The sequence below is a fragment of the Carassius gibelio genome, chromosome A15, assembly GCF_023724105.1.
Source record: "Carassius gibelio isolate Cgi1373 ecotype wild population from Czech Republic chromosome A15, carGib1.2-hapl.c, whole genome shotgun sequence".
In the NCBI taxonomy this organism is placed as follows: Eukaryota; Metazoa; Chordata; class Actinopteri; order Cypriniformes; family Cyprinidae; genus Carassius; species Carassius gibelio.
In genome coordinates, this window is record NC_068385.1 from 14,953,660 (window position 1) to 14,979,787 (window position 26,128).

The following is a 26,128-nucleotide window of genomic DNA, read 5'->3' on the forward strand; positions in this document are numbered from 1 at the left end:
CACCCCTTTACCTAAATTCTTTCTTCATACTTATATCCCCTATAGAAGCTTGCATTCTGCAAGTGAACGTTGCTTGATTGTGCCATCCCAAAGAAGCATAAAGTCACTTTTATGGACTTTTAAATTAAATGTTCCCTCCTTTTGGAATGACCTGGCCAAATCAATACGAGCAGCTGAGTCCATAGCCATCTTCAAGAATCAGCTTAAAACCCATCTCTTCCACCTTTATTTGGCCCTCTAACTCTAGAACTCTCTATTCTAATTCTATTCTTAAAAAAAAAACACTTGTCCCTTTTAGACTTGCACTCTATTCATTTGCTGCTTGTTTTCTTAAAAAAAAAATTATAATCTTTTTGTGTTCTATCAGTTTACTTTTCATTTATTATACAATTAACAAAGGCAAAAAAGACCTCTAACACTAGCTTTCTCTATTATTTTTCGTATGTATATATATATATAAATCACAAAGTCATACAACCACTTATTTTTATAATATCATCCAATATTGTACCGATATGTTCCCTATTTTAATCTGATCAGTAATTTATACAGGATTTACATTTTGCACGTTGATTGCAAAAGCACCAATGCTTATTGAAAAAAAATAAAAACAATATATATATATATATATATATATATATATATATATATATATATATATATATATATATATATATATATATATAGTTTGTCTTGCATGGTCATTTAGCGTTGTAACACGAGTTTTTTTATCAAGAATCAACAGGCCTCTGAGTCTCTGTCTCTGTAGTGTTATTGACTTGCCCTCCATCCATCTGTGACTGGGCTAACCCTCAGCATTAGCTGTAGGCCAGTAGCCCAATGCATCTGCCTTTCCCCCTGCCTGGAGGATCATTTCCTGCTTACGAACCCTGCCTAGTGTGCTGTGGATACCCAGAAACAGGGGGTTGAGGTTGAGTCAGGCATGCCATGGCCACAGCTGGGGTTCACTGCTTCACTTGTAATGTAACAAGCATCTTGTGCTTCTTAATGCAGAGAGACTTTGTCTGTCCCTCACTGTCTCTCTCTCTCATTAACACTCTGAGATAGCTTTCTGGACGTAGGAGGGCTGAATCGCTGCTCTCTTTTGCATACTAGGCTGTGAATGGCCCACATCCAAAGGCTGTTTGTCTCACTCACACCTCGAAGTACACAACCGCACTCCTCACAGCATGCCAATGAGACCACATCACCTCTTGACTAACTTTCCTCAACATGTTTTATTTTTTACTGTGATAACTAACATTAAAGTTGAAACAGCTTGGATGTTGGTGTGTAAGAAGTCTGCAACTTTTTGCAGTACTTTAATGTAGTGCTTATCCAGTAAAATACAAATATTTGTATTTATTTTGAGTTGCATTTATGCAAATACTTACTCAAAATAACCATTTCAGCAATATGTGTGAAAGTTTTGTTTATTTAATCGTATTTGGCATTTCATAGCCTCTTAACTGAATATTTTATAAGTACTCATGCATTATTCTCCTGTTTGTTAATGAACTGTGTACATCTTGGAGCTAAAATGTTAATATAGGCGTAGTTCATAACACAATGGAGATATATTTAATGTGGATGCATATTGTACATTCTTTACAGCAAATCTGTTCCCTCCTTATGGATAACGTCTGGTACAGACTCTTCATCCCTACCTGTCTAACAGATTTTAGGTGCTATGTATGGCCCCAGTGGTTCTTTTTAAGCTTAAACATCATGAAAAAGCATAATGTTACTTATTTGTCACTTAATAATGAATATATAATGAACAAAACAAGTGATAAACACATCTTTTCTAATTATGCAATTTGTCTTATTTTAATTTATATAATTCTTAATTTCAGTGTTTCTATACACACATCTTATTTTAGTGTCATTGAGATTATATTTATTAATATTTTAAGTCATTTTTTTATTTTCTGTTTTTAATTTAATATTTTGTATATAGTTTTTATTAATGCTTATTAATGCTAATGCATAGTTAAAGTTGAAGATTAAATAAAGAAATAACTGTTCCGTTGTCACAGATAAATGAGTGTTGCCAGCATTCATCTATTTTGAAGCAAAACTACACAGCACTGAGCTCTTCGTAAGCTGCTTGCTCTGTAGAACGTTGTTTGTTTAATTCAGCACCTCAAGGTCTTTGAGGACATTTTTCAGACCATTTCTGAAGTATATTTTTTTGCACACCAGGGTGACAAGGAGCATGCAATTCTCCAGCCATTACTTCCTGTCTACAGGATTACAAATATGGAGAACACAAAGGCCAAATTCCCTTAATAATCCTTCAGTAAGAGTTAAAACTAAAGAATATAGTTCTGATGTGCAGAACAAGATTGTTGAGCTTCACAAAATTTAAAGTGGGTGTAAGGAAAGAGCTAAAGCATGTAAAAGCCCCATTTCCACAATCAGGGCAATAATTAAAAAGTTCCAATCAACTAAAGATGTACCAAATCTGCCTGGAAGAGGAAGTGTGTCTATATCCTCCTAAGGCACGGTGGGGAGGAGCGTTTGAATGTGCTGAACTGAAGAGAAGAAGCACCAACATTATTTTGGGAAATAGACACTACAATAATTGGGTGCCAATAATTGTGGCTAATGTGAACTAGAAATAATAAGATTTGGACACCACTTTCCATTGTTTTATTTCAATGATGGGTTAGAATTTTTTTTTTTTTTTTTTTTTTTTTTTTTTGTGAAAGATCAACAATATAAATGGTGCAGATTTATTTTCACAGCTGCCCTTTCTCATATTTACCAAGGGTGCCAATATTAGTGGTTGGTACTGTAAATGACAATTGGTTTTTATAATCTGACTTTTTATTATTTTTACTCACAAAAGTCATAGACGCACATGGCAGCGGTACAGAGAATGACCCAACATCTGTCACATATTTTCCCTTTCACCCTCAGCTTGTGCTTTCATTCATTCTCCTTTTTATTCCCACTTTACTTTTTTCACTTTGAAACTTTGTTTCTGTTTTTGACTTATTTTTCTGCCTTTTGTTTTTCTCTCTTTCTCGTCCCATTCCCCTTTTTCCTTGTTTCTCTGTTGTCCTGTCTTTGTTCCTGCGCTTGGAAAATGGACGGACCATCACATGCACTCATAACGCAAACATCCTGGTGCCAATACTCTTCCTCCTTCCCTTCATTGTGTTATTGTGTGAATGTTTCTGCCTGTCATCTTCTGTTGGTTTTTGTGTTTTGTAGTCACTCAGAGTGGATCTTCAGTCTCCTCTCCTCTAGTGTCCCTTCTGCTGTCTCCGTTATTGCTGCTTTTGCTTTCATAGAGTCGAGGAAATGTCTTTTCCTCATGTTGAGGATCCTCTTTGTGATTTGTCTCTGTATCTCTCTAATGTGAGCCTCATAGACAAGAGTACCTCCAATTTAAGAAAATGGAAAATATATTCTGTTTCAGATGACAAAAATCTTAAAACGACTTGCTTTTTAATTAATTTAATTTTAATAAAAATGTTATATCGCTTCCAGTCTATAGACATTTGTACTGTACTGTACATGATAATTTTGCCACGAGTTTAATGCGTAAACAACCTGCGTGACCATAGCAACTCGGGATTATCAGAGATGGATCCATTAATGTTTTATCTTGAATTAAGTAATTATTATATTATCATTATATTATCACGAGTTGCTATGGTCACGCAGGTTGTTTACGCATTAAAAACATGTCATTCCCTCAACATAAGAAGTCGTGGCTATGAGAAATGGATGTTGTTCCCTCAACATAGCATCTCGAGGCCATGACATAAGGATATCATTACCTCGACAAAATTATCTTGTGGCCACGACATATTATCACGTTCACACGAGTTATTATGTCTTGGCCACGACAATACTAAGTAAACGAACAAGTCACCTTACAGGCACTGTATATAATACCTTAATAACTGTTTTAATATTTAATGCAGGTTTATGGAGGATCTGTTTTTGGGGTAGTTTTAAATGCAATGTAACCCTATTCTCTAAAGGGGCAGAGCTTAGCGGATAGTTGCAAAAACAATGGAGACATAATGATACGGAAGATCATGAGTTTTTAGAGACGATAATAATAATGTATGGCCTCTGTGGGCTTCTGTGTGTTTTGAAACAACCATTACTTTTCCGGTTCCATGTAGTGCTGCTATGATTTGTTTCGTCTTAAAGAGTGAGAGAGTGAAACACTAAGCTAAAAGAAGAGAGAGAATATATTTTGTCTGTCTTATATTCTTCTTTTGCTCTATGGAGTCCCTCTACTGGTCCCACATCTTCACGTGATGCGAATTCGCAGGTCAGAGTTCACCAAACTTGAACTTTGGAACGCAGCGAAATGCTAAATTTTTCGCATAAGCTTCCGTTTCCGGTCTGACGCATTCGCATGCGCATGAATGGAAGTCAATGGAGAGAAAAGTGCAGTGTGACCGCCCCATTAATCTAAAATATCTTAAACTGTGTTCCGAAGATAAACAGAGGTCTTATGGGTTTGAAACAACATGAGGGTAAGTTATTAATGACATAATTTTAATTTTTGAGTGAACTAACCCTTTAACTGTAATTGGTGTTTATGGCTTATGGCTTAAGTTATTATTATTATTATTATTATTATTATTATTATTATTATTATTATTATTATTAGGGCCCGAGCACCGAGGTGCGAGGACCCTCTTGTATCTGCTTTGTTTTTTATTATTAGGGCCCGAGCACCGATGGTGTGAGGACCCTCTTGGAATTGCTCCGTTTATTATTATTATTATTATTATTAGGGCTCAAGCCTGGAGGGCGAGAGCCCTATTGTTTTCCTTAGGATTATTTGTTATTATTATTATTTTTCTTCAAGGTTTCGGGGGCTTTTGGGGCCCTTAACATGCTTAAAAAGTCTTGAAAATTGGCACACACATTGGAACCTGCGGCCATTAGGGCCGGGCAGAGACTGATACACGGGCGTGGCACAGGGGCTCTACAGCGCCCCCTGGAATACTGAGGGCCATATATCATACATACTTGCACGTAGACACACGAAACTCGGTACACATGTAGATCTCATCAAACCAAACAACTTTTGTACTGCATGTCATAGGCTCCGCCCAACAGGAAGTTGGATATTTAGGGTTTAGTATTCATATTTTTCGTCAAAGTTGTGGGGGCTTTTGGGGTCCTTAACATACTCAAAAACTCTTGAAAATTTGCGCACACTTTGGAATCTGTGGCCTTTAGGAGCCTGCAGAGGCTGGGACCCGGGCGTGGCACAGGGGCTCTATGGCGCCCCCTGGAACACAGTCATAAATGTTGATGTATAGCTCACACATACTTGCTCGTATTAATATGAAACTCAGTACACATATAGATCTCATCGTGCTGAACAACTTTCGTACTGCATGTCATTCGGCTCCGCCCAACAGGAAGTCAGCTATTTAGAGTTATGTAAAAAGCGCATGCTCTGGAATTTGAAATACTTGTCATAGGTTTTTTTGCCGATTGCCACCAAATTCGGTCAACATGATCTCAAGACATTGGGGATGAAAAATTGCCAGGGGATTTTTGATATCTCGAACGGTCTGCTCGTGGCGAGGTGTTGAAATTATGGCGAGAAATGAGAAACAGGAAGTGTCTAATACCATCCACATACATTTCCTGATTTTAATCAAACTGCATCAGATTATTCGTTGTATGATGTCGATCGCATATATGTGACTATTAGGAGTCAAAGTTATAGCGCCACCAACTGGCAGCAGGAAGTGTGTCATTTTCAAAATGATTTGAATTCAGCATCTTATTTTTACTCGATTTGCTTCAAACTTCATCAGAATAATGTTAAAACACAGCCGATATAAATCTGCTGGGGGGATATTGATATCTAAAAATATTGTTGCCGTGGCAACATGTTAAACTGGAATACTTCTCAGGTGATTTTGAGGCATATAACATGCTTAGAATTTCATCAAACTCAGAACACATATCAGTATTTATGATAACTAGACACTGGCAAAAGTTCATAAGAGGGCGTGGAAGAGGCACTCTATAGCGCCACCTTTTGTCAAAAGTGGCGGGGTTAGTTTTAGCTACAGACACCAAACTCGGTACAAAAATTTTTCTTATCAAGACGGACAACTTTCTAATTCACAGTCATCAGCTACGATCAACAGGAAGTCAGCTATTTTGATTTGAATGTGGATTTTTTTTTACATTTAGCTGTGAATTAATGCATACTGCTCAGAGGAGAGTAACACTATACACACCAAACTTTGTCTACATGATGCCAAAACATTTTAAACAACTTAAATTGCCAATGGATTTTGGATAGCTTAAACGGTTTTGTCGTGGTGATTTTTTTAAATGACAGTAAAAATGGAATTATTAATTTTCCTGCATTTTTAAATTCCAAACACTTCAAAACCTTTTTTCGTACAGAAAAAAAGTCATTCTGAGTAAATATGGATAGTTTCACGACTTTACAACACTGTATGGATAACAGAAAATTAAAAAACTGTCAGACATCTCATCTCACTCTGTCCCTCTGTTTGAGTATATGTGCTTCAGACTTCCATTGTCTGAGAGAAATAGCGCCCCTACAGGTTCAATTCCCGGACTTTTACTTTCACTTTTAAATCGGTTAAAAATACAAATAAATACTTAGATTTAATTCACACTGACAAGCTAAACCAACATATCTGATTATTACCGGTTCAGGGCTCATGGATAAATTATTTCTGGCCAGAGATACGTGAGAAATAGGAGAGATGAATCACCGTTGTGATCACGAGCGTCTGGAGTAAAGAGCTCAGAAAAAACGAATTTATTCCTGTTTTAAAGCTTTTAAAAATAAATTATTACAGCGATATCACACAATCAACCAATTAGAACACACCAAGAGCTAAATTCAGATGTTTTTGAACTGTTTGTGTGAAAATGAATTATTTGCGGCTGCCTATCTGAAATCACCGCCTCCGATCAGCGCGTACAGTGTCGAGCTCAAAACAAACGAATTTATTCTTGTTTAAGAGCTTTTTTAAATAAAATATTACCACAAATGCACACAATAAACCCATTGTAACACTACAAGAGCTAAATGCAGGTGTTTGTGACCCGTTTAAGTGTGCAAGACTATTTGAAAGCGCGACTGGCAGAATAACATGTATCTCTCGAGCTGCAGGTTTCTGCCTTTCGTCGTACGAACGAACACATCACGGACAAGATTATTTCAAAATACATAATAGCTTGGCGACTATAAACGAAAACAGCCACGTGAACATAAACTGTTGAGAAATAAATCTGAAATGGATCTACTGGATTTTAATATTAAGTGACCGCATATACCAGCTGCTTCTGTCTTCAATTTTGATCCATATAAAAAATGAAACTCATTCATCTTGGCTGCTTTTTTTAATGTGTGTACGTATTTATTTATTTATTTATTTATTTATTTATTTATTATTTTGCTCTAACAAGAATTAATCTATATTTAATTAAATCAATTACATTTTATTTTACATTTGATTTGTCCATTTCTGCATCTAAACGCCTAAAAACCTAAAACATGCTCTATTATACTATTGTTAGCAATTTCTTTATCGTCCAATTTATCTGGTGTACACTTTTATTTTCATAATAAACTTGTTTGTTAGATTATACACAGTTACAGTGGTCTATAATAAATATTAACAGGTTTTATTCAAGCTGTTTAGAATGATTGCAGTAGGCAAATGTTTTGAAATGTAAATAAAATAAAAAAAAATTTAAATAAATAAATAAATAAAAAACATTGGAAAAGAATAACTGTTGTACATTTTTATACATTTTGTATAATTTCATAGTTTATGCATTATAGTTATAAAAACAAATAAATTTAGCCACTCACATAAAATCTTATAGGCCTTATCCTTTTCTGACAGTTTTAGGGATTTTTAAAAATCCTAAAAAACCTTATTTGTGCTGCAAATAATAATGTCAAACTCAAACAGTAAATATTCAGTTCATGCTTTATAAAGCCTTGTCCCAATATTAATAGTCAGTATAAGCAGTTTATAAATACAGCTATAAAAAGCTTGTTCTTGGGTTATAAGCACATTTATTAAAAAGGAGAGTAAAGGGTCAGTTATCTTCCTATGAAAAAAAAAAAAAAAAAAACAACAACACAGATTGATACAGAACTCAGAAATTTTATTGTGGATTTATGATAAAATCAGCCTGTAAATGAATTCATACTCCTCCAAGAAGACACAAGTTCACAGCAAACTTTTTTAACATGAAGCTAATATACTGAAGATGTTAAATTGCGAATGGGTTTAGGATAGCTTAAATGGTGTGGCCATAGCGATTTATTAAAGTAACATAAAAAAATACAATAGTTATTTTACTATATCTTTAAAATTTTTCATTCCAACTCTTCATAATTTTTTATATACGTAGAAGTCATCATTTGAAGGAAGCACAGTAAGTTTCATAGCTTTATCATTTTCAAGAGCCAGCATAAAATTAAAACTATCATAACTTATAAATCAAGCTTGCAATTCTTAGTTCCAATAATGACCACCAGATGGAGCTATAGGATTACTTTTAAATAATTATTGTAAAACAAGTATGATTTAAATCATTTATAGAAATCTTTCAAAGAAAAATAATATGTATTTTATGTATTTTACTGATAAAATGACCCTCACTTAATTAGAATAACAAGCTGAAGTATTGTGAACTGTATATTAAGAATAATTCTTTATAAGCTTTATGGACAGATACGTTTTGAGTGACTCTTGAAGGTTCAGCACCACATCCTCTTTTACCACTGTTTAAAGAATTTATCTTACAGAACAGGTGTGAATGAATTTTGGATAGCTTGAATGATTTTGCGTGGTGATTTTTTGAAATAACAGTAAAAAAGTAACCAGTAAATGTCTTTTATTTTTTTAAAGTGCAGCTTCTAAACACTTCAAAAAAATGTACACATAGCAGACAAGTCATTCTGAGGAAATATGCATAGTTCCATGACTATACAACATTATATGGATGATAGAAAATTAAAAAACTATCATACATCTGATGTCACTCTGTCCCTCTGTCACTGTGGTTAATGTGTGTGTGTGTGTGTGTGTGTGTGTGTGTTTGTGTGTGTGTTAAGTGAATTAGGTGTGAAACTATCAGGGAGCATTTAGTCTCCAGCGCCAACATTTTACAGAACTGCCACTTTCCTGGAGTCTCAGAATTACAATGTGCCAGGTTCTGAGAGATCTAAGATTCCAAAAAATTATTTAATTAGAATACTATGAAGTATTGTGAAATACTATATATTAAGACTTTATATATAGGCTTAATTAACAGATTAGAGTGACTCGTGAAGGACCAGCACCACCTCCTCTTGTCCGATGGTTTGAGGAATATATCTTCCAGAATCCGGGATTAAGATTTAGGAGCTCATTTTTATTCCACCTCCTTTCCTGAAAGTCTGTCTTGCAGAATTGACTAAAAATTAATCTTCACATTAATTCCTAATTATTTTGCAATTCTTTTTGTCAGTTCTTCTTGACCTGTTTTTCTCTTCCAGCTTTCCTGGACTATTGTATAGCACTCATAAATGATTAAATAAAAAATAATGGTAGTTATTAAGATTGATATGGTTTGGAATTGGTAAAATGTGCTTGGAAAAAAATCACAATAAAACAATGTTTTAATGTTTAATTTGGAATATTAACTGACATGAATGAATGCTATATAAATATTGTTCATGTTAACATAATGTTTATAAATGAAATCTTATTGTAAAGTGTTACTAAAGTTATATATATATATATATTGTTCTGTGAATGTGATTTTAAAGTCTAGATGATTCGGATTAACCCTTTAACTGCCATATCATTTAAAACCTCACTGCCAGAGGGATATTGTGAATGCATGTGCCCGCTGGGCACAGTTTACCTGATGCCACCGGGGTGGCGATGGCATTGGTGGCTTGAGCCCGCCATCGCTGCTTGCAGCTATATTTATTATTATTATTCTTCTTCTCTAAGATGAATCGCATTTTTGAGGGCCTAAACATGCTCGAAAAGTCATGAAACTTTGCACACACCTCAGAACTGGCGAAAATTTACGTCTGATATGGGTTTCAGAAGTGGGTGTGCCAAAATGGCTCAACAGCGCCACCTATACACGTTCAACGGTGTGCGCCTCGAGCTACGTTTCATGTACATGTATGAAAATCGGTATACACATGTAACTCTCCAATACCTACAAAAAAGTCTCTTGGAGCAAAATCCGAAACCCAACAGGAAGTCGGTTATTTCTAATATTATGAGCAAATTTTGTGTCATTTTTGTCATTTCCATGCGTTGTATTTTAACGAACTCCTCCTAGAGATTAATTCAGATCAACACCAAATTTGGTATGCCTAATCTAAAGGCCTTTGCGATGTTAAATTGTGAAGCTTTTGAGTTTTCGTTGAAGGGCCTGTGTGTGGCGGCCTGGCGAATTTCGATGATTCGCCATGAAACAGGAAGTTGCTATAACTCAGACATACAATGACCAATCTGCCCCAAACTTCACATGTTGGATGAGACTCCTGTCCTGAACAGTTTGACACGACCATATTCAGTTATAGTCATAGCGCCACCTATTGGCAACAGGAAGTGACATATTTTACGCTGCGACAAACTACTCCTAGAAATTTTTGACATCAATGTCTTTTTTGTCGTCAGTCTAATCTAAAGGCCTGTACGATGTTAAATTGAGAAGATCTTGAGTTTTCGTTAAAGGGCGTGTCCATGGCGCCATGTCAAAGTTCGATGTCTCGCCATGGGAGTAGAAGTTGCTGTAACTCAGTCATAAAATATCGGATCTTGCCCAAACTTCAAATGTTTGATAAGAGTCCTGGCCTGAACACATCTGAAGGCCAAAATTCCATCAGGTGTGGCAAAATGGCTCGATAGCGCCACCTACACATTTTCAATGGAGTGCGCCTCGAGCTACATGTCATATACATGTACGAAAATCGGTAAACATATGTAACACACCAATAGCTACAAAAAAGTCTCTTGGTACGAAATCCGAATCCCAACAGGAAGTCGGTTATTTTTAATTTTCCCTGCAAAATTGGTGTTGTTTTTGTCATTTTCAGGGGTTGTATTTTAACGAACTCCTCCTAGAGATTTATTCAGATCAACACCAAACTTGGTCAGTGTAATCTAAAGCCCTTTGCCATTTTAAATTGCGAAGGAATTGAGGTTTCGTTAAAGGGCGTGTCCATGGCGGCCTGACAAATTTCGATGATTCGCCGTGAAAAATGATGGTGCTATAACTCACACATACAATGTCCAATCCGCCCCAAACTTCACATTTTTGTTAAGACTCTTCACCTGAACAGATCTACATGCCAATATTCAGTTATAGTCATAGCGCCACCTATTGGCAACTGGAAGTGACATATTTTACACTGTGACAAACTACTCCTAGAAATTTTATGACATCAATGTCTTTTTTGTGGTCAGTCTAATCTAAAGACCTGTGTGATGTTTAGATGTGAAGATCTTGAATTTTTGTTAAAAGGCATGTCCATGTCGCCATGACGAAGTTCGATGTCTCGCCATGGGAATAAAAGATGTTATAACTCAGGCATAAAATGTCCGATCTTGCCCAAACTTCACATGTGTGATAAGGGTCCTGGCTTGAACACATCTGAAGGCCAATATTCCATTATAACGATAGCGCCACCTGCTGGCAACAGGAAGATTGGCACACATATGGAATAAACTTTGATATATTGCACTTATATTTATGAGTTTAAATGCATATTTCTCAACGTTCACCTTTTTACTAAAGCCACACGATGGCGGTGAGCCCGGGTGCGAGGGCCCGTTCATCGCTGCTTGCAGCTTTAATTATTATTCTTCTTCTTCTTCTTCTTCTTCTCCCGAATGAATCGCATTTTTGAGGGCTTTAACATGCTCAAAAAGTCATGAAACTTTGCACACGCGTCAAACCTGGTGAAAATTTTCGTCTGATATAGGATTCAGAAGAGGGTGTGGCAAAATGGCTCGACAGCGCCACCTATGCCAAGAAAATCAACAGCCTTCCAGCTATGTTTCACGTACATGCACGAAAATTGGCACACATATGTAACACACCAATACCTACAAAAAAGACTCTTGGAGCGAAATTCTAAACCCAACAGGAAGTCGGTTATTTTTAATATTATGAGCATATTTTGTGTAATTTTGGTCATTTCCATGTGTTGTATTTTAACGAACTCCTCCTAGAGATTTCTTCAAATCAACACCAAATTTGGTATGCCTAATCTAAAGGCCTTTGCGATGTTAAATTGCGAAGATCTTGAGTTTTCGTTGAAGGGCGTGTCCGTGGCGGCCTGGCGAATTTCGATGATTCGCCATGAAAAATGAAGTTGCTATAACTCACACATACAATGTCCAATCTGCCCCAAACTTCATATGTTTGATGAGACTCCGAACCTGAACAGATTGACATGCCCATATTCAGTTATAGTCATAGCGCCACCTATTGGCAACAGGAAGTGACATATTTTACGCTGCGACGAACTACTCCTAGAAATTTTATGACATCAATGTCTTTTTTGTGGTCAGTCTAATCTAAAGGCCTGTGCGATGTTCAGTTGTGAAGATCTTGAGTTTTCGTTAAAAGGCTTGTTCATGGTGCCGCAACGAATTTCGATGTCTCGCCATGGGAATTAAAGATGTTATAACTCAGGCAAAAAATGTCCGATCTTCCCCAAACTTCACATATGTGATAAGAGGCCTGGCCTGAACAGATCTGCAGGCCAATATTCCACCGGGTGTGGCAGAATGGCTCTATAGCGCCACCTATACACTTTCAACGGAGTGCGCCTCGAGTTATGTTTCACGTACATGTACAAAAATTGGTACACACATGTAACACACCAATACCTACAAAAAAGTCTCTTGGTACGAAATCCGGATCCCAACAGGAAGTCGGTTATTTTGAATTTTCGCTTCAAAATTGGTGTTGTTTTTGCCATTTTCAGGGGTTGTACTTTAACGAACTCCTCCTAGAGATTTATTCAGATCAACACCAAACTTGGTCAGTGTAATCTAAAGTCATTTGCGATGTTACATTGCGAAGGACTTGAGGTTTCGTTAAAGGGCGTGTCCATGGCGGCCTGACAAATTTCGATGTTTCGCCATGAAAAAGGAAGTTGCTGTAACTCAGACATACAATGTCCAATCTGCCCCAAACTTCACATGTTGGATAAGACTCTTGACCTGAACAGATCTACATGCCAATATTCAGTTATAGTCATAGCGCCACCTATTGGCAACAGGAAGTGACATATTTTACACTGTGACAAACTACTCCTAGAAATTTTATGACATCAATGTCTTTTTTGTGGTCAGTCTACTTTAAAGACCTGTGTGATGTTTAGTTGTGAAGATCTTGAGTTTTTGTTAAAAGGTGTGTCCATGGCGCCGTGATGAAGTTCGATGTCTCGCCATGGGAATAAAAGATGTTATAACTCAGGCATAAAATGTCCGATCTTGCCCAAACTTCACTTGTGTGTAAAGGGTCCTGGCCTAAACAGATCTGAAGGCCAATATTCCATCGAGTGTGGCAAAATGGCTCGATAGCGCCACCTATACAATTTCAACGGAGTGCGTATACACTTTAAACGGAGTGCTCCTCGAGCTATGTTTCACGTACATGTACAAAAATCGGTACACACATGTAACACACCAATATCTACGAAAAAGTCTCTTGGTACGAAATCCGAATCCCAACAGGAAATCGGTTATTTAGAATTTTCTCTGCAAAATTAGTGTTGTTTTGGCCATTTTCAGGGGTTGGACTTTAAAGAACTCCTCCTAGAGATTTATTCAGATCAACACCAAACTTGGTCAGTGTAATCTAAAGCCTTTTGCGATCTTAAATTGCCAAGATCTTGAGGTTTCGTTAAAGGGCGTGTCCATGGTGGCCTGACAAATTTCGATGTTTCGCCATGAAATAGGATGTTGTTGTAACTCAGGCATAAAATGTCCAATCCTCCCCAAACCTCACATGTTCGACAAAAGTCCAGCCCTGAACACATCTGAAGGCCAATATTCCACTATAATGATAGCGCCACCTGCTGGCAACAGGAAGATTGGCACATATATGGAATAAACATGGATATATTCTACTTATATTTATGAGTTTAAACACATATTTCTCACCGTTCACCTATTAACTAAAGCCACTCGCTGCCGGTGAGCCCGGGTGCGAGGGCCCGTTCATCGCTGCTTGCAGCTTTAATTATTATTATTATTATTAACTACCGATGATAAACAAAAAATATGAAGGTTGGAAAGATGCAGGCAAACCAATGTCATTCCAAACCTCTGTGACTTATTTTATTACATTGATATGAAGGAAGATATTTTGTAGAATGTTGGTAACACATTTAATTTACATTTAATCATTTAGCAAACACGTTTTTCATCTAAAGCAACTTACAAATGAGTGACAGTTTCCATTGACTTCCATTATATGGACCCAAATACAGTGAAACTCAATTGGAACCAAAACTGTTTGGTTGGCATTCTTCAAAATATCTTCTTTTGTATCAGCGGAATAATTTAGGTTTTTAGAGTTAATGATGATAGATTTTTGTTCCAAACTTAAAAGTTGTTAGCTTTGCCTTGTTGCTTTCACCGATTGTCTTCGCTTTGCTGAATCCTGGTAGTCTTATGATCTGAAAATAACTCATGCTTGCGTGACTGTTACATTGTGTGCTTCTTCAGTTTGGGCTGATGATCCTCCTGCTTTGTCTATGTGTCTGTATCTCTCCTGTTTCTCCTCAAGACTCCATGGAAGATGGCACGGGCCTGAACACTGGAGTAATTGTTGGTATTCTTATACTGGTGTGTGTGCTGCTCTTGCTGATCGTGGACGCCACCTGCTGCTTCCTCAATAAGTGTGGCATCCTCATGTGCATCTGCGGTAAACCCGGACAAGGCACCAAGGGCAAAGACATAGAGACAGGCAAAGCTGCCTTTGTGTGAGTATCCACAATGTTCATGCACTATATACATATAATTGACTCAAATAAGCTCTTATCACACATCGAGAGCAGTCGAGGGCCCTGCATATGAAGCATATGAATATTAAGCATAAATTCAGGCACATAAGCTGTTCTAGCTGTTAAAGTCCTCCAACCACTGTGAAAGAATCAAGATCTTCTCTTATGCCACAGCTTTAGTGACCTCATCAAACTCTTCTCATTGCTGTGTAATGAGCAGATGTGTGTCCCTTTTCTCTGCATGCAGTCAAGATGTGTCTAAAGAGCACATTGTAGAAGTGAGGACAGAAGAAGAGGCCACAGCCAATCATGATGCAGAAGGCCATCCTGAGCCCAATGAGACCACGCCGCTGACCGAACCAGAGTAAGCTCACTGTTATGTGAAAGTACTGTGCTCAATTACTGAATCACATAATCAAAGAACATCTGCAATGGCATTAAATCAATGTTTCCTACACCCTAAATATAACCATTTGAATCCACCTCCGCTATCTAGCTTCTATTTTTAAACTTAGTGTAAAGACAACATGAAACAGCATTTTGCAGTGCATTTAAAGCTGCAGCGTTGTAAAAACGTAAAAATAAACACACACACACACGCATTGGTTTTTGTGAAAATTGAGGACATGTCATAGGCGTAATGGTTTCTATACTGTAGAAACTGTATATTCTATCGCCCCTTCACCAACCCTACCCCTACACCTAACCCTCACAGGAAACTTTATGAATTTTTAATTTTTCAAGAAAACTCATTCTGTATGAAGTATTTTGAAAAATGGGGACATGGTTAATGTCCTCATACTGTAAGTCACCCTCTCTTTGTAATACCTGTGTCATACCCATGTCATTATACAGAGTTGTGTCCTGATATACACACGCACACACACACACACACACACACACACACACACACACACACACACACACACACACACACAAAACACGTTTTCAAACACGTTTCCTTGAACTTATACTGACATAGTGGTGCAAATGTATCTTGACAAAGAAATGCATTTGCAATAAGCTGTTATTAGTTTTTTTTTTTTACGAGCAAAGAGTGTGATCTCAATGTTATTTCATCAGAGAATCCTGAAAAAAAGTATAATGGTTTCCAAAATGTTTCCTGAGCAGCAATTTAGCATATTGAAATGATTTCTGAAGGATCTTGTGACAGTGAAGTTTGGATTAATCTCTGCTGAAAATTCAGCTTTGCCATCACATAAATAAATTACATTTTAAAATATATTAAATTTGTTAAAATATGTAAAAAAAAAAAAAAAAAAAGTATTGTAATAATATATATTTATTATAATTTTGTATAAAAAAAATTTCATACTCTTACACCCCCCCCCACTATATTTCATATTTTAAATCAAGTACTCCCTCTAGTGACCATTAATTGTAACACCACTCTTGCAATGCATGCAGTAATGTATTTCAAATGAGTATTGCATATGTGCTGTAACCACATACCTAATAATTAGGTGTCTCTCCCTTAATGTCTCCCCTCTTTGTCAACATTTCCCTTCTGTGACGCTGTTCTCTCCCTCTACACACAGGCAAGTTACGGAAACTGCCTCTGCGGTGGTGGACTTGCCTCTTTCCTTTCCCACTAACTCAGACACAGTCACTGACACCTTTGACCTCAGCCAGAGCAGCCCAGTCAGCGAGAGCACCACTCTCACCTCCAGCATCACAGCACCTCCCTCCGACTCTCCTAACCCCGTCCACATGACACCACCCAACAGCAGCACGCCCAAATCTCACACCAAACCCTCCAGCTCATCTCCCCCGTCTTCCGACCCGGCTAATGTTACTCTCCTGGTAGACCTGGGTGATTCCTCAGAACCACAAGCTGAGGTTCCTCGTGTGGTCCCTTCAGAAGAACCAGTCCCAGTGCCTCCTCCTCCCCACTTCAACGCAGTCCAACCAGCTTCTGTAAACTCAAAAAACACAGAAAACGAATTAGAGTCGCCCGAGTCTCATGCCACTTTAAATCCCATCAGCCCACAGGGCAGCGTCACAATCCCCTTAGTGAATCATGAACATGAGATTGACGGAGAGCTCCCACTGGCTCCAGACACAGACGTCCCTCAGGATAGGTCACATGCTGGCTCCGGTGGCCCATCTGTTCCAGCACAGGAAGAGTATGGATCTCTAGATGCTCTCTAGATGTTCTCTCAGTTTGTTGTTTGAGTGTGGTGTGGTGGCTGTTAGATGTTTGTTGTAATTTCATTGCATGTGGTCATCTGAATCAGTGAATGTGCATGCATTCTTTAGACTTGCTCATGTAAAGGTTGAGGCAAAAATAAAAATCAAGTTATTTACAAGCCTTATGTCATTCCAAACATGAGAACAAAGGGCAGTTCGCATCAAGGACAATAACTATAAAAATAACTATAGTTGTAAATCATTTTATGAGAACAGGGAAGTCTAACAAAGGAACTATATCATTATTAATGTGAATTCACCACGTTGACTGACAGGAAGTATCCTAGTTTGGAAGTGACTTCTGCGTGAGCTTTGCTTCATACAACGCAACAATATTAGCAATAGGCAATGAACCTTTTCCCCACAAAATTTCTTAAAACCTTATGGAGTCATATTAAGAGTTATATTAAGAATAAATATACAGTGTACTGTGAAATAGTGGCTCTAAATGTCGTATAAGTGGTTTTTGCTGCATGCACGCAAAATCTAACAATGCCACCAGTTTAGTCTGAGTTGTTGTTTGTAATGAAAACATGCATTGTGCGAACAGTCTATGTTGACTTCCCAATTATTATAATTTTTTCTTTCTGGTTATGTAGTTCAAAAAGTGGGGTTTGCATCAGTTTTGCTAAAACATTTACTTTCAGATATTAGTGCATTGTACCTAAATGATTCCGAATCAGTGTTGGAATTGATAAAGTCTCATCGATGGTGAGCTGTGAATTGCTGCAACCCAGTGAGCTGAACTTGAGAAATGAGTCCAGTTGGTGAATCATTCAAACCAGTTTCATCAACGCGACTAACTGATTCATTTATTAAATGGACAACAGAAATAAAGTCAGACCGGTTTGGAATGACATGAAGATGAGTAAATGATTACAGTGTTCTTTTTTGACTGATCTGTCTCTTTAATGGTTTCAATCACAGGAAAATATCGGATGATGAGAAGAGTACGACTGAAAACGCAGACCTGAAGAAAGTTGCGCCAGGAACTGGAGCAGAAGCCAGCGGCGTCACACAAACAAACGCCACTGAAAGTAAAGCATGAGAGGACAAGAGAAGGAGGAAAAGCGTCGTGGTGACCACGAACGTGTCTGTTTAACAGTGCCCTTAATGAATTTTCTGAACAAAACGGTGTATCTACAGACAGAAGTTTCACGTACAATGTACTGTATGTATGCTTTTTTTATTTTTGTTTATTTAAGTGAAACTTCCAGAAGTTTCTGTATCAGAGTTAAACAGACATCAAATTCATATAATTCAAAGATATTCTTATAGAGGTTCTTGTGTTTCTTTGTAATTTTTTATCTATTTTTTTTTTTTTTCTGTCAGATAATTATTATAGCACGTCATTAAGTTATTCAGGAAAATGATTTATTTAGTAATACACATGCAGTTTATTTACAAAGTAAATTGTTAAAATGTAAATGATTTCTCCTATTTTTTTATCGTGAGTGTTCGAGGGCTAGGTTCGATTTGTTGTTAGTTTTGTATTTTATTATATTTTATCATTCTATTTTATTTACTCTTTACTATTTTTTCTGTTGAATGATAACTCATAATGGCAGTTATGTAAAGACAACAAATATCCTAAGATATTTTAACATACTGTTATATGACCGAACGTCTGATAAAGATTTCAAATTAACCATTTGATTCGCTGCTGAAGTCTTTATTAAATCAGTTTTTACAATTATCGTGTGTTTCTAATGTTTGGGATTTATACATTAAATCATTCCTCCAACATTCTCCTAAAGCATCAACTTGAACTAAAATATCTGCTCATTTTTTATACCTTGTACCTCTGGAGAAAAGTTTCACACCGTCACCTGCAAGCTTGTGCTATGAAGATCTTTGTTGTCTTTGTAATTTTTTTTTTTTTTTTTAAGAAAATTCCCATAGCTTTGGATGGAGCAACGGCTGAGTGTCCTTTCATATGAATCTGGACTGATAGGACACGTGACTCTGAGAAGAGTTCTTATATCATCACTCATTGCATGACTGTCTGCTTGCCCATGTCTTATATTAAACCAGACTGGCCTGAGCTGTACCACCTCAGTTTATGGCAGTCTGGTGGAGAAATGGTGAGGGTTGTGGTTTCTGGATGTTTTCAAGATTTCGATGCATATAATGTTTTGGACAGAATGGAAGGTCGTTTTGTTTGGCCATTGTACTCAAGTTGTTCAGTTGTTCACTGACAGTTTGCTCCCAAAACTGTAAATCGTTTCATGTATATGAGGATTTGACCCATGAAATCGAAGTATAATGGGTGAGCTTTACAATGATAAGCAAAGAACATGTTGTAAATGGTGTTGATCTAACATCTTTTAATTAAACTCATTAAAACATGAAACTTTCTCTTGGTTTGTTTTGTTCGTTCCGTATCATAAAAGTAAATATTATCTCTCTGCATGTTTTTATTTGGTTGATTCATAAAGATATAGACATTCTGATGTTTTTAAAATGCAAATTCAGATTAATCCTCATTTTACTTTTAAGCATTGTAAACAAATGTATTTTTTTTATCCATCAAAAATGTACATTTAAAATGACAAAAAAGTTCTGAAGATGCTTTGGAGGAGATCCTGTGATGTTAGTGGTAGTGGAAAATGGGTTACTTTGTAATATTTTTTAAGTGCCACTCTGGAGTATATATGTATAATGTATGCATTGTATCCCTGTTGAAATTCCCACCTTGGACACAAAAGGAGAAAGTACCTACCCAGCAATTACTTTACTTTATCAGCAGGTGGCACTATTTCACAAGCCTCAAATGTTAGTGGACGTGCTTTCATATAAACATACTTAACGCTAACATACGTATTAATTGTATTTAATATGCATTAAATGCAAATCATAAATGTTTTGAATACAACTTATTTCAATCTCTGATTTAAAAGGGATTTTTTTTTTTTGACAAGAATTGTCTAGGTGTATATGCGAAAAGAATGAAAGTGGTGTTTGATAAAAACCTGTAGGCTATTTTATTATTTATTTAAGTAAATTAATAGTTTAAAGTTCCGGTTGAAGAATGTAATCAAACATTTGACGGCAGCCATTGACTGGTACTGAAAACAGCACTGTAGTTATAGGTGGCAATATTAAGTAGACATTACAGTACAGTGGCGTGCTAATTATTTCGGGGTTATTCTTCAAAGTTACTTGACGTTTAGGGAATGAAGCAGCATGTTTACAGATAAAACGACTGTGGCAAGATAAGGTAAGAGACACTGGAACGGTGCTTTTGTGTGTGGTTTTCTCATTCATTCTCCCCCGTGTTAGCTCTTTTACTGCAGTCATGATCTTTAAAGTTATTATAAACATATTATGATGTATGTGTACTGCACGCCGGGCTGTATTTCGCTGTAAGTTAGTCGTAATATTTTCATTTTCAGTCATATGCAAATGACTATTAGGAGTTTTGGTTTAATTCCAGTGCTGTTTCCATCACCAGCTCCATCCTCAGAGCACTAATAATCACAGGGTTCCCGCGCGCCTCTGTGAAAACAGCGAGCCATTGCGTTGACGTCACGGTGATGATGATGATTGGAATCCGCACGGCGAGTGTAGTGCGCGTGAAGCGGCTCCCGTGGACCTCAGTATGTTGATGCCTTAATAACAAGTGTTCAATTTACGCGCCAATCGCAGGTAAGTGAAAACAACTTACCCGGTTACAGCTTAATGGTTCTTCCAGATGCTGAGTATGGCGGGATAAATTCTTATTAGTTGGTGAAAGTGCTGCGAGATTGAGTTCGTTTTGCGTTAAGGATGCAACTTGTTTCTTGGCTTTAAAGATATTGCACGCGCCTAAGTGTTCATGGATCCTGCTCATGCATGCTCATTTACGCTTTCAGGACACGTAGACTTTAAGTGTTATGAAAAGAATTACGTTTATGAAGTGACTGCTGTAATTGTTGCTTAAAAGAACTTGTCAGTCAGGTGCATTAGCGCTCGCCAGCGCAGGAAAGACTGCGAATAGCTACAGACTGTTGCGCGGTTCGCTGGCTCAGATCTGTTGCTTATGCTGTCATATTTAGCAAGCGTAATGTAATCGTACATTTTATATAGTCAAATATAGAAAGGTCGATACATAGATATGAGGTTCCAATAAACTGTAACTCACGGTTTCAGTTTATTTGTGCGATTTGAAGGCTGGAAGATTATGAGGGTCCAACCTTTTCAGGGTTGTCATGAGGCACAAGGTGTATCCGTACCTTTTTTTTTTTTTTCATTCACTCACGCATAAAAAAATAAAAATAAAATCCAATCTTGAGGATTGACAAAAGACCATATATACATAATAATAATATATATATATATATATATATATATATATATATATATATATATATATATATATATATATATATATTAACCATAATAGGTTTGACAGATGTTGATTTATCCATATTCATATTGTCAATTAGTTATCCATTTTTCAATATCAAGACCAGCATTAAATGGCACCATTTGTTGAGACCACAGGAGATTAAGTAGAAAACTGTGAATATGGATTTAAAACCTGTTTGTATATTAAATATTCACAGGTCAAATAATTTCATATTTCATTGATATTGGAATAAATGGTTTAGCTTTTTCAACAACCATTTCTGCTTCAGTGAGATTTTACAAAATGCTTATAATACTAGTCAGAAAAGAAAAGTGAATCGTTATTACGTTTAACAGTTAAACATAAAAATATGTATTGGTATTAGCTGATCTGTACATAATATATAACTGCTTTTAGACAATTAGTTTTATCATTTATTATACTGCAGCTGTATGTGTCACAATAGTTATGTGATTAACATGTCACTCTTGGGGTGAGATTTTATTTTTCTCTACTGCTGGAATGTTCCTGGGTGTTAATACAAAATTAAAGGTACAATTAAAACAAATTGTTTCTTGCCTGAAGAACTGTATCATAAATGCAAGTTCCTCTCAAGCATGTGCCGAATGCCGTCGGTCCAGTTACTCCTGGCAGCTTTCCACTACTATTGCTGCAATTGCGTAACATTAAGTACATGTTGTGACGATTGGCCTGTGCCTCAGCAACAACAACACCCCTTTGACTTTTTCTCAAAGCACTGAGTTAACCTGTTTGAGTGATGATTAACATGACCTGTGTAACAGAGATGAATGAACCGAGGATTGCAAGTTTTTTTGCACTCATTCTTGTTTTTGTGACATGACTGAATGCCATTTACAGGAGCACTCAAGGAGAGGAGCAAATCCGTGAGATGGTTCGATAAATGTCGATGTAATGGATTTGACTAAAATGGGTGCGATCCACCTCCAGAACCCTGGCCACCCCACATCGCTCCTGCAGAAGGCCAACCAGATGCGACTCTCCGGGACATTGTGTGATGTGGTCATCATGGTCGACAGCCAGGAGTTTCATGCCCACAGAACTGTGCTTGCATGTGCTAGTAAGATGTTTGAGATCCTGTTCCACCGCAACAGCCAACATTACACTCTGGACTTCCTCTCACCAAAGACCTTCCAGCAGATTCTGGAGTACGCCTACACCGCCACGCTCCAGGCCAAGCTGGAGGACCTGGACGACCTGCTGTACGCCGCAGAGATTTTAGAGATAGAATACTTGGAGGAGCAGTGTCTGAAGATTTTGGAAACCATCCAGGCGTCCGAAGAGAACGACACGGATGTGAACATGAATGAAAACGGCGCAGAGGATGCCGATGACCGTAGGATCAAGTACCTTAAGAGCGCATTTTTGTCAAAAAAGCATTCCATATTGGAAGGCGGCCATCGACATCACTTGGCGCTGGTCGATAAGAGATCTTCAGGGTCCACCCAACGGGGTCTTTCAACTGGCAGCCCGACTAAAGCAGCTGTAGAGGGCCTGATGAGCATGGGACAGTCCATCGTCCAAGAAAACATGGCCCAGAGTTTCTCAAACAACCTCGGTAACTCATCTCCATTGCTAGATAAAATCAAGACTGAGATGATGCAGGTAGACGAGGACTACCAACATGAAGGCTGCTTCCCCAGGAACGGGGAGGGTGGAGGTGACTCCAGGCAACACCGGGACACTCCTGGAACCCCGACCAGAGGTAGCGTCATCACCAGCGCCCGCGAGCTCCACTCCACCGATAGTTCTGCTGAATCCCAAGGAGACAACACTCAAGTGGGTCTGGTCAATATGGCCAGCCTGGCTGATAGACATTTCACCTCACTGTGCTCTATCCCGTCCAATCATAAGAGTGAAAGCATGCTGCCCTTGCCTGTGTCCATGGCCTCGTCGCTACATGTGCCGTCCTCCCTGGCCATGTCGATGGATTTCAGTGCCTATGGGGGGCTCTTCCATCAGAGCTTGATTCAGAGGGAGTTCTTAAGCAAGCTCGGGGATTTCACAGCTAATGTGAAGCATGAGGTCCAAGCCCAGAAAGAAAGATGTGAGGTGTGTGATATGGAGTTGCCTGATAGTGAAGCAGCTGAACAACACAGGTGAGTGAATTTATTTGAGACTTTCCCTTTGGTTTATGCTTATTTATTTAAGGAATATAACCCAAAATGTTTTTTTTTTTTCTTTTTTTTTTTCATTATTTATTCACCTGAATGACATTCTTTCCTAGGTTTCCTAGGCACAAAAAAAGAGAGAAAAATTTGTAGAATGTTTATGCGGCTCTTTTCCACAGAGCTCTACACGTACTTTTTATTTTTAGGAGCACAGTCAATTTTTTACATTTATTTTACCTGTTTTTTTTTTTTGTTTGTTTTTTTTTACTTTATTGAAAGTATGTCATCTCTTATGACATTAAATTCAAAAAAATATTTGTATCATATATATATATATATATATATATATATATATATATATATAATTTTTATTTTTTTTAATTAAAACAATAGAATAGAACAATGTTTCAGATCAACGTGAAATCACTATTTATAAAAATTAATTTGCTCTAAAAAGTTGGCACAGGAGAACACAAATGTGGCATGTAGGTATGTTATTTACATACATGAGGCATTATAAAATTAATGAATTCATGTAGAGGTTAATGACTTTAATATACAATTTTGAATATTGAAATATTCAATTATTTAAATAACTGAAATGATACTTTAAACATTAAACTTAAACTGTCCATAGGTGGGGGCAAGTCACTGATTTTATCACTGAATCATTCATTTAGTTGATTCTTTCAAATGGCTGATTCATTCAGCACGTGGCTGTATTTATGAATGGGTGAGTGAATCATTGACTCACTTGACTCATTGATGAATATATCTATTGGATATGTTTAACTGAGCAAAATTTGGGTCTTTTCCTTGTATAGTTCCAGAAGATTTGAAATATAGTACAGGAATCGTCTTGATACAGAATGCATTTTTTGTGTTGAAAAATGCACATCACAAGCAATGGAATGAAAAAAAAAAAAACCTGTAATAATAAGACACATTGTTTGCATTTTTTAACGTGTGAAACATTGCAAAAAATGTGATCACAACTGTAAACAGATTTTTATCCTTTTTGGGTGAACCTTCTCATTAACGAACATCCTCAGGCTTGTTGAGAGCAGCACAGAGCAGGTTAGAAACATCTGCCAGCTCTACACACCAAGCCTTTATTTCATTTGTTGAAGAACAAGGTCTTCCTCTGCAGAAAAGAAGGGCTGCTTAGTACAGCTTGACCCTGGCCTTCCCTTCATAGCCTCTGAATCGACCAAAAAGATCAGCCAGGAGCAGCTTTGCTCAGATAGACAGATGGATTAAAAGCACTATATTTTTAAGCTCAAACAACCAATAAATATTCATAAAATCAGACACGATTTTTGTTTTCGCACAGAATGTCCTCACACTTCCACTTGGTGGGCACCCAACTGGTGTCACACCGTGTCAAAATAAAATATTTATTGCTGTAGTTGACACATGAAATCCAATTTTCTCCAACCAAAGGCCATCATTATTTCAGTTTTATTGGTTTGGGTTTGACGGATGGCCATGCAGTTTAAACTTGGACTCTCAAACAGTAGGTTGAGCTTTATCTGTATTTATCAGAGTGGAAGATAACCCCGCAGTGCTCACCTTAGTCTCTGTGGTAAAGATGGACTGATAGTGACTTTAGCCTTCTGTCAGATGCAGATAAAGTGGCCACATGTTGTGTGTATTGCGGCACACTTGATACTCTTTCATTCATTCCCACAAATGCTGAACCCAGTGACACCGACCCGGGTTTCCTGTCTGAAGCCATGCTATCAGGTGTTCTCCGTTCCAGTGTGGCGCTAAAACACATAATGCTTATTTGGTCTGATCTAGTAAGGACATAATGTACATATAATGACAATTTTTATGGTGAACATTTTTAAAAATGAATGAATTCAAGAAATTCAATTTGATATGCAAATTGGGACAATTAGAAAAAAAATAGTAGTAAAAATAGTAGCTTGGCATGATATTTTATTATTATTTCTTACAGTAACAAATTTTAACAAAATGACTTCACTGTTTATTAATATTTGAAAACATTTTGTCTGCCAAATCAACCACATCCAGACAGTAGGTCAGTAGATTATCCAGTCACTAATATTTGTTCATAAACTCAATTTGCCCTTTTCTGGTTTGTGAACAGTGACAGATGTTAAGATCCGCCGACGTCTGACTTGTACACAGGACGTTATGAAAGCCCTGGGGCCCCATGGGGTCATTGTGGTCATGGTGGGGGTGACCCAATACCAATAATAGTTAAACTTTTGCCCCAATTGCGAGAGGCCCTCAAAGTTGTGAATCTTAACCCAAATGCACCCGCCAAATCATTCCCTGTCCTCTGGAACGACTTTAGGCACAACCATCCGTTTGAAATAAACGCATCACACATCACAACAGTCATGCAACAAACACTCCTCTGGATTAAGA

General features: G+C 37.3%; 2 protein-coding genes across 8 annotated transcripts in view; both read left to right on the forward strand.

Annotated features, from left to right (window-relative positions):
- LOC128029304 (neural cell adhesion molecule 1-like) overlaps nucleotides 1–19,601 on the forward strand; it is a 92,333-nt gene extending 72,732 nt beyond the window's left edge. For 4 of the 6 annotated variants that reach the window (XM_052616999.1, XM_052617000.1, XM_052617001.1 and 1 more), the window contains 4 exons: nucleotides 14,821–15,016; nucleotides 15,285–15,401; nucleotides 16,597–17,184; nucleotides 18,176–19,601. In XM_052616999.1, the coding sequence (XP_052472959.1) occupies nucleotides 14,821–15,016; nucleotides 15,285–15,401; nucleotides 16,597–17,184; nucleotides 18,176–18,296 (1,022 nt within the window). In that variant the 3' untranslated portion in view covers nucleotides 18,297–19,601. Of the gene's footprint in view, nucleotides 1–3,222; nucleotides 4,276–14,820; nucleotides 15,017–15,284; nucleotides 15,402–16,596; nucleotides 17,185–18,175 lie in introns of those variants that run through there. The other 2 variants (XM_052617004.1, XM_052617005.1) reach the window with 2 other exon arrangements.
- A 1,140-nt stretch (nucleotides 19,602–20,741) lies between these two features.
- Nucleotides 20,742–26,128, forward strand: part of LOC128029305 (zinc finger and BTB domain-containing protein 16-A-like) — a 61,566-nt gene continuing 56,179 nt past the window's right edge. Inside the window, exons 1-2 of one of the 2 annotated variants that reach the window (XM_052617006.1) lie at nucleotides 20,742–20,896; nucleotides 22,458–23,716. In XM_052617006.1, the coding sequence (XP_052472966.1) occupies nucleotides 22,512–23,716 (1,205 nt within the window). In that variant the 5' untranslated portion in view covers nucleotides 20,742–20,896; nucleotides 22,458–22,511. Of the gene's footprint in view, nucleotides 20,897–21,862; nucleotides 23,717–26,128 lie in introns of those variants that run through there. The other variant, XM_052617007.1, reaches the window with a different exon arrangement.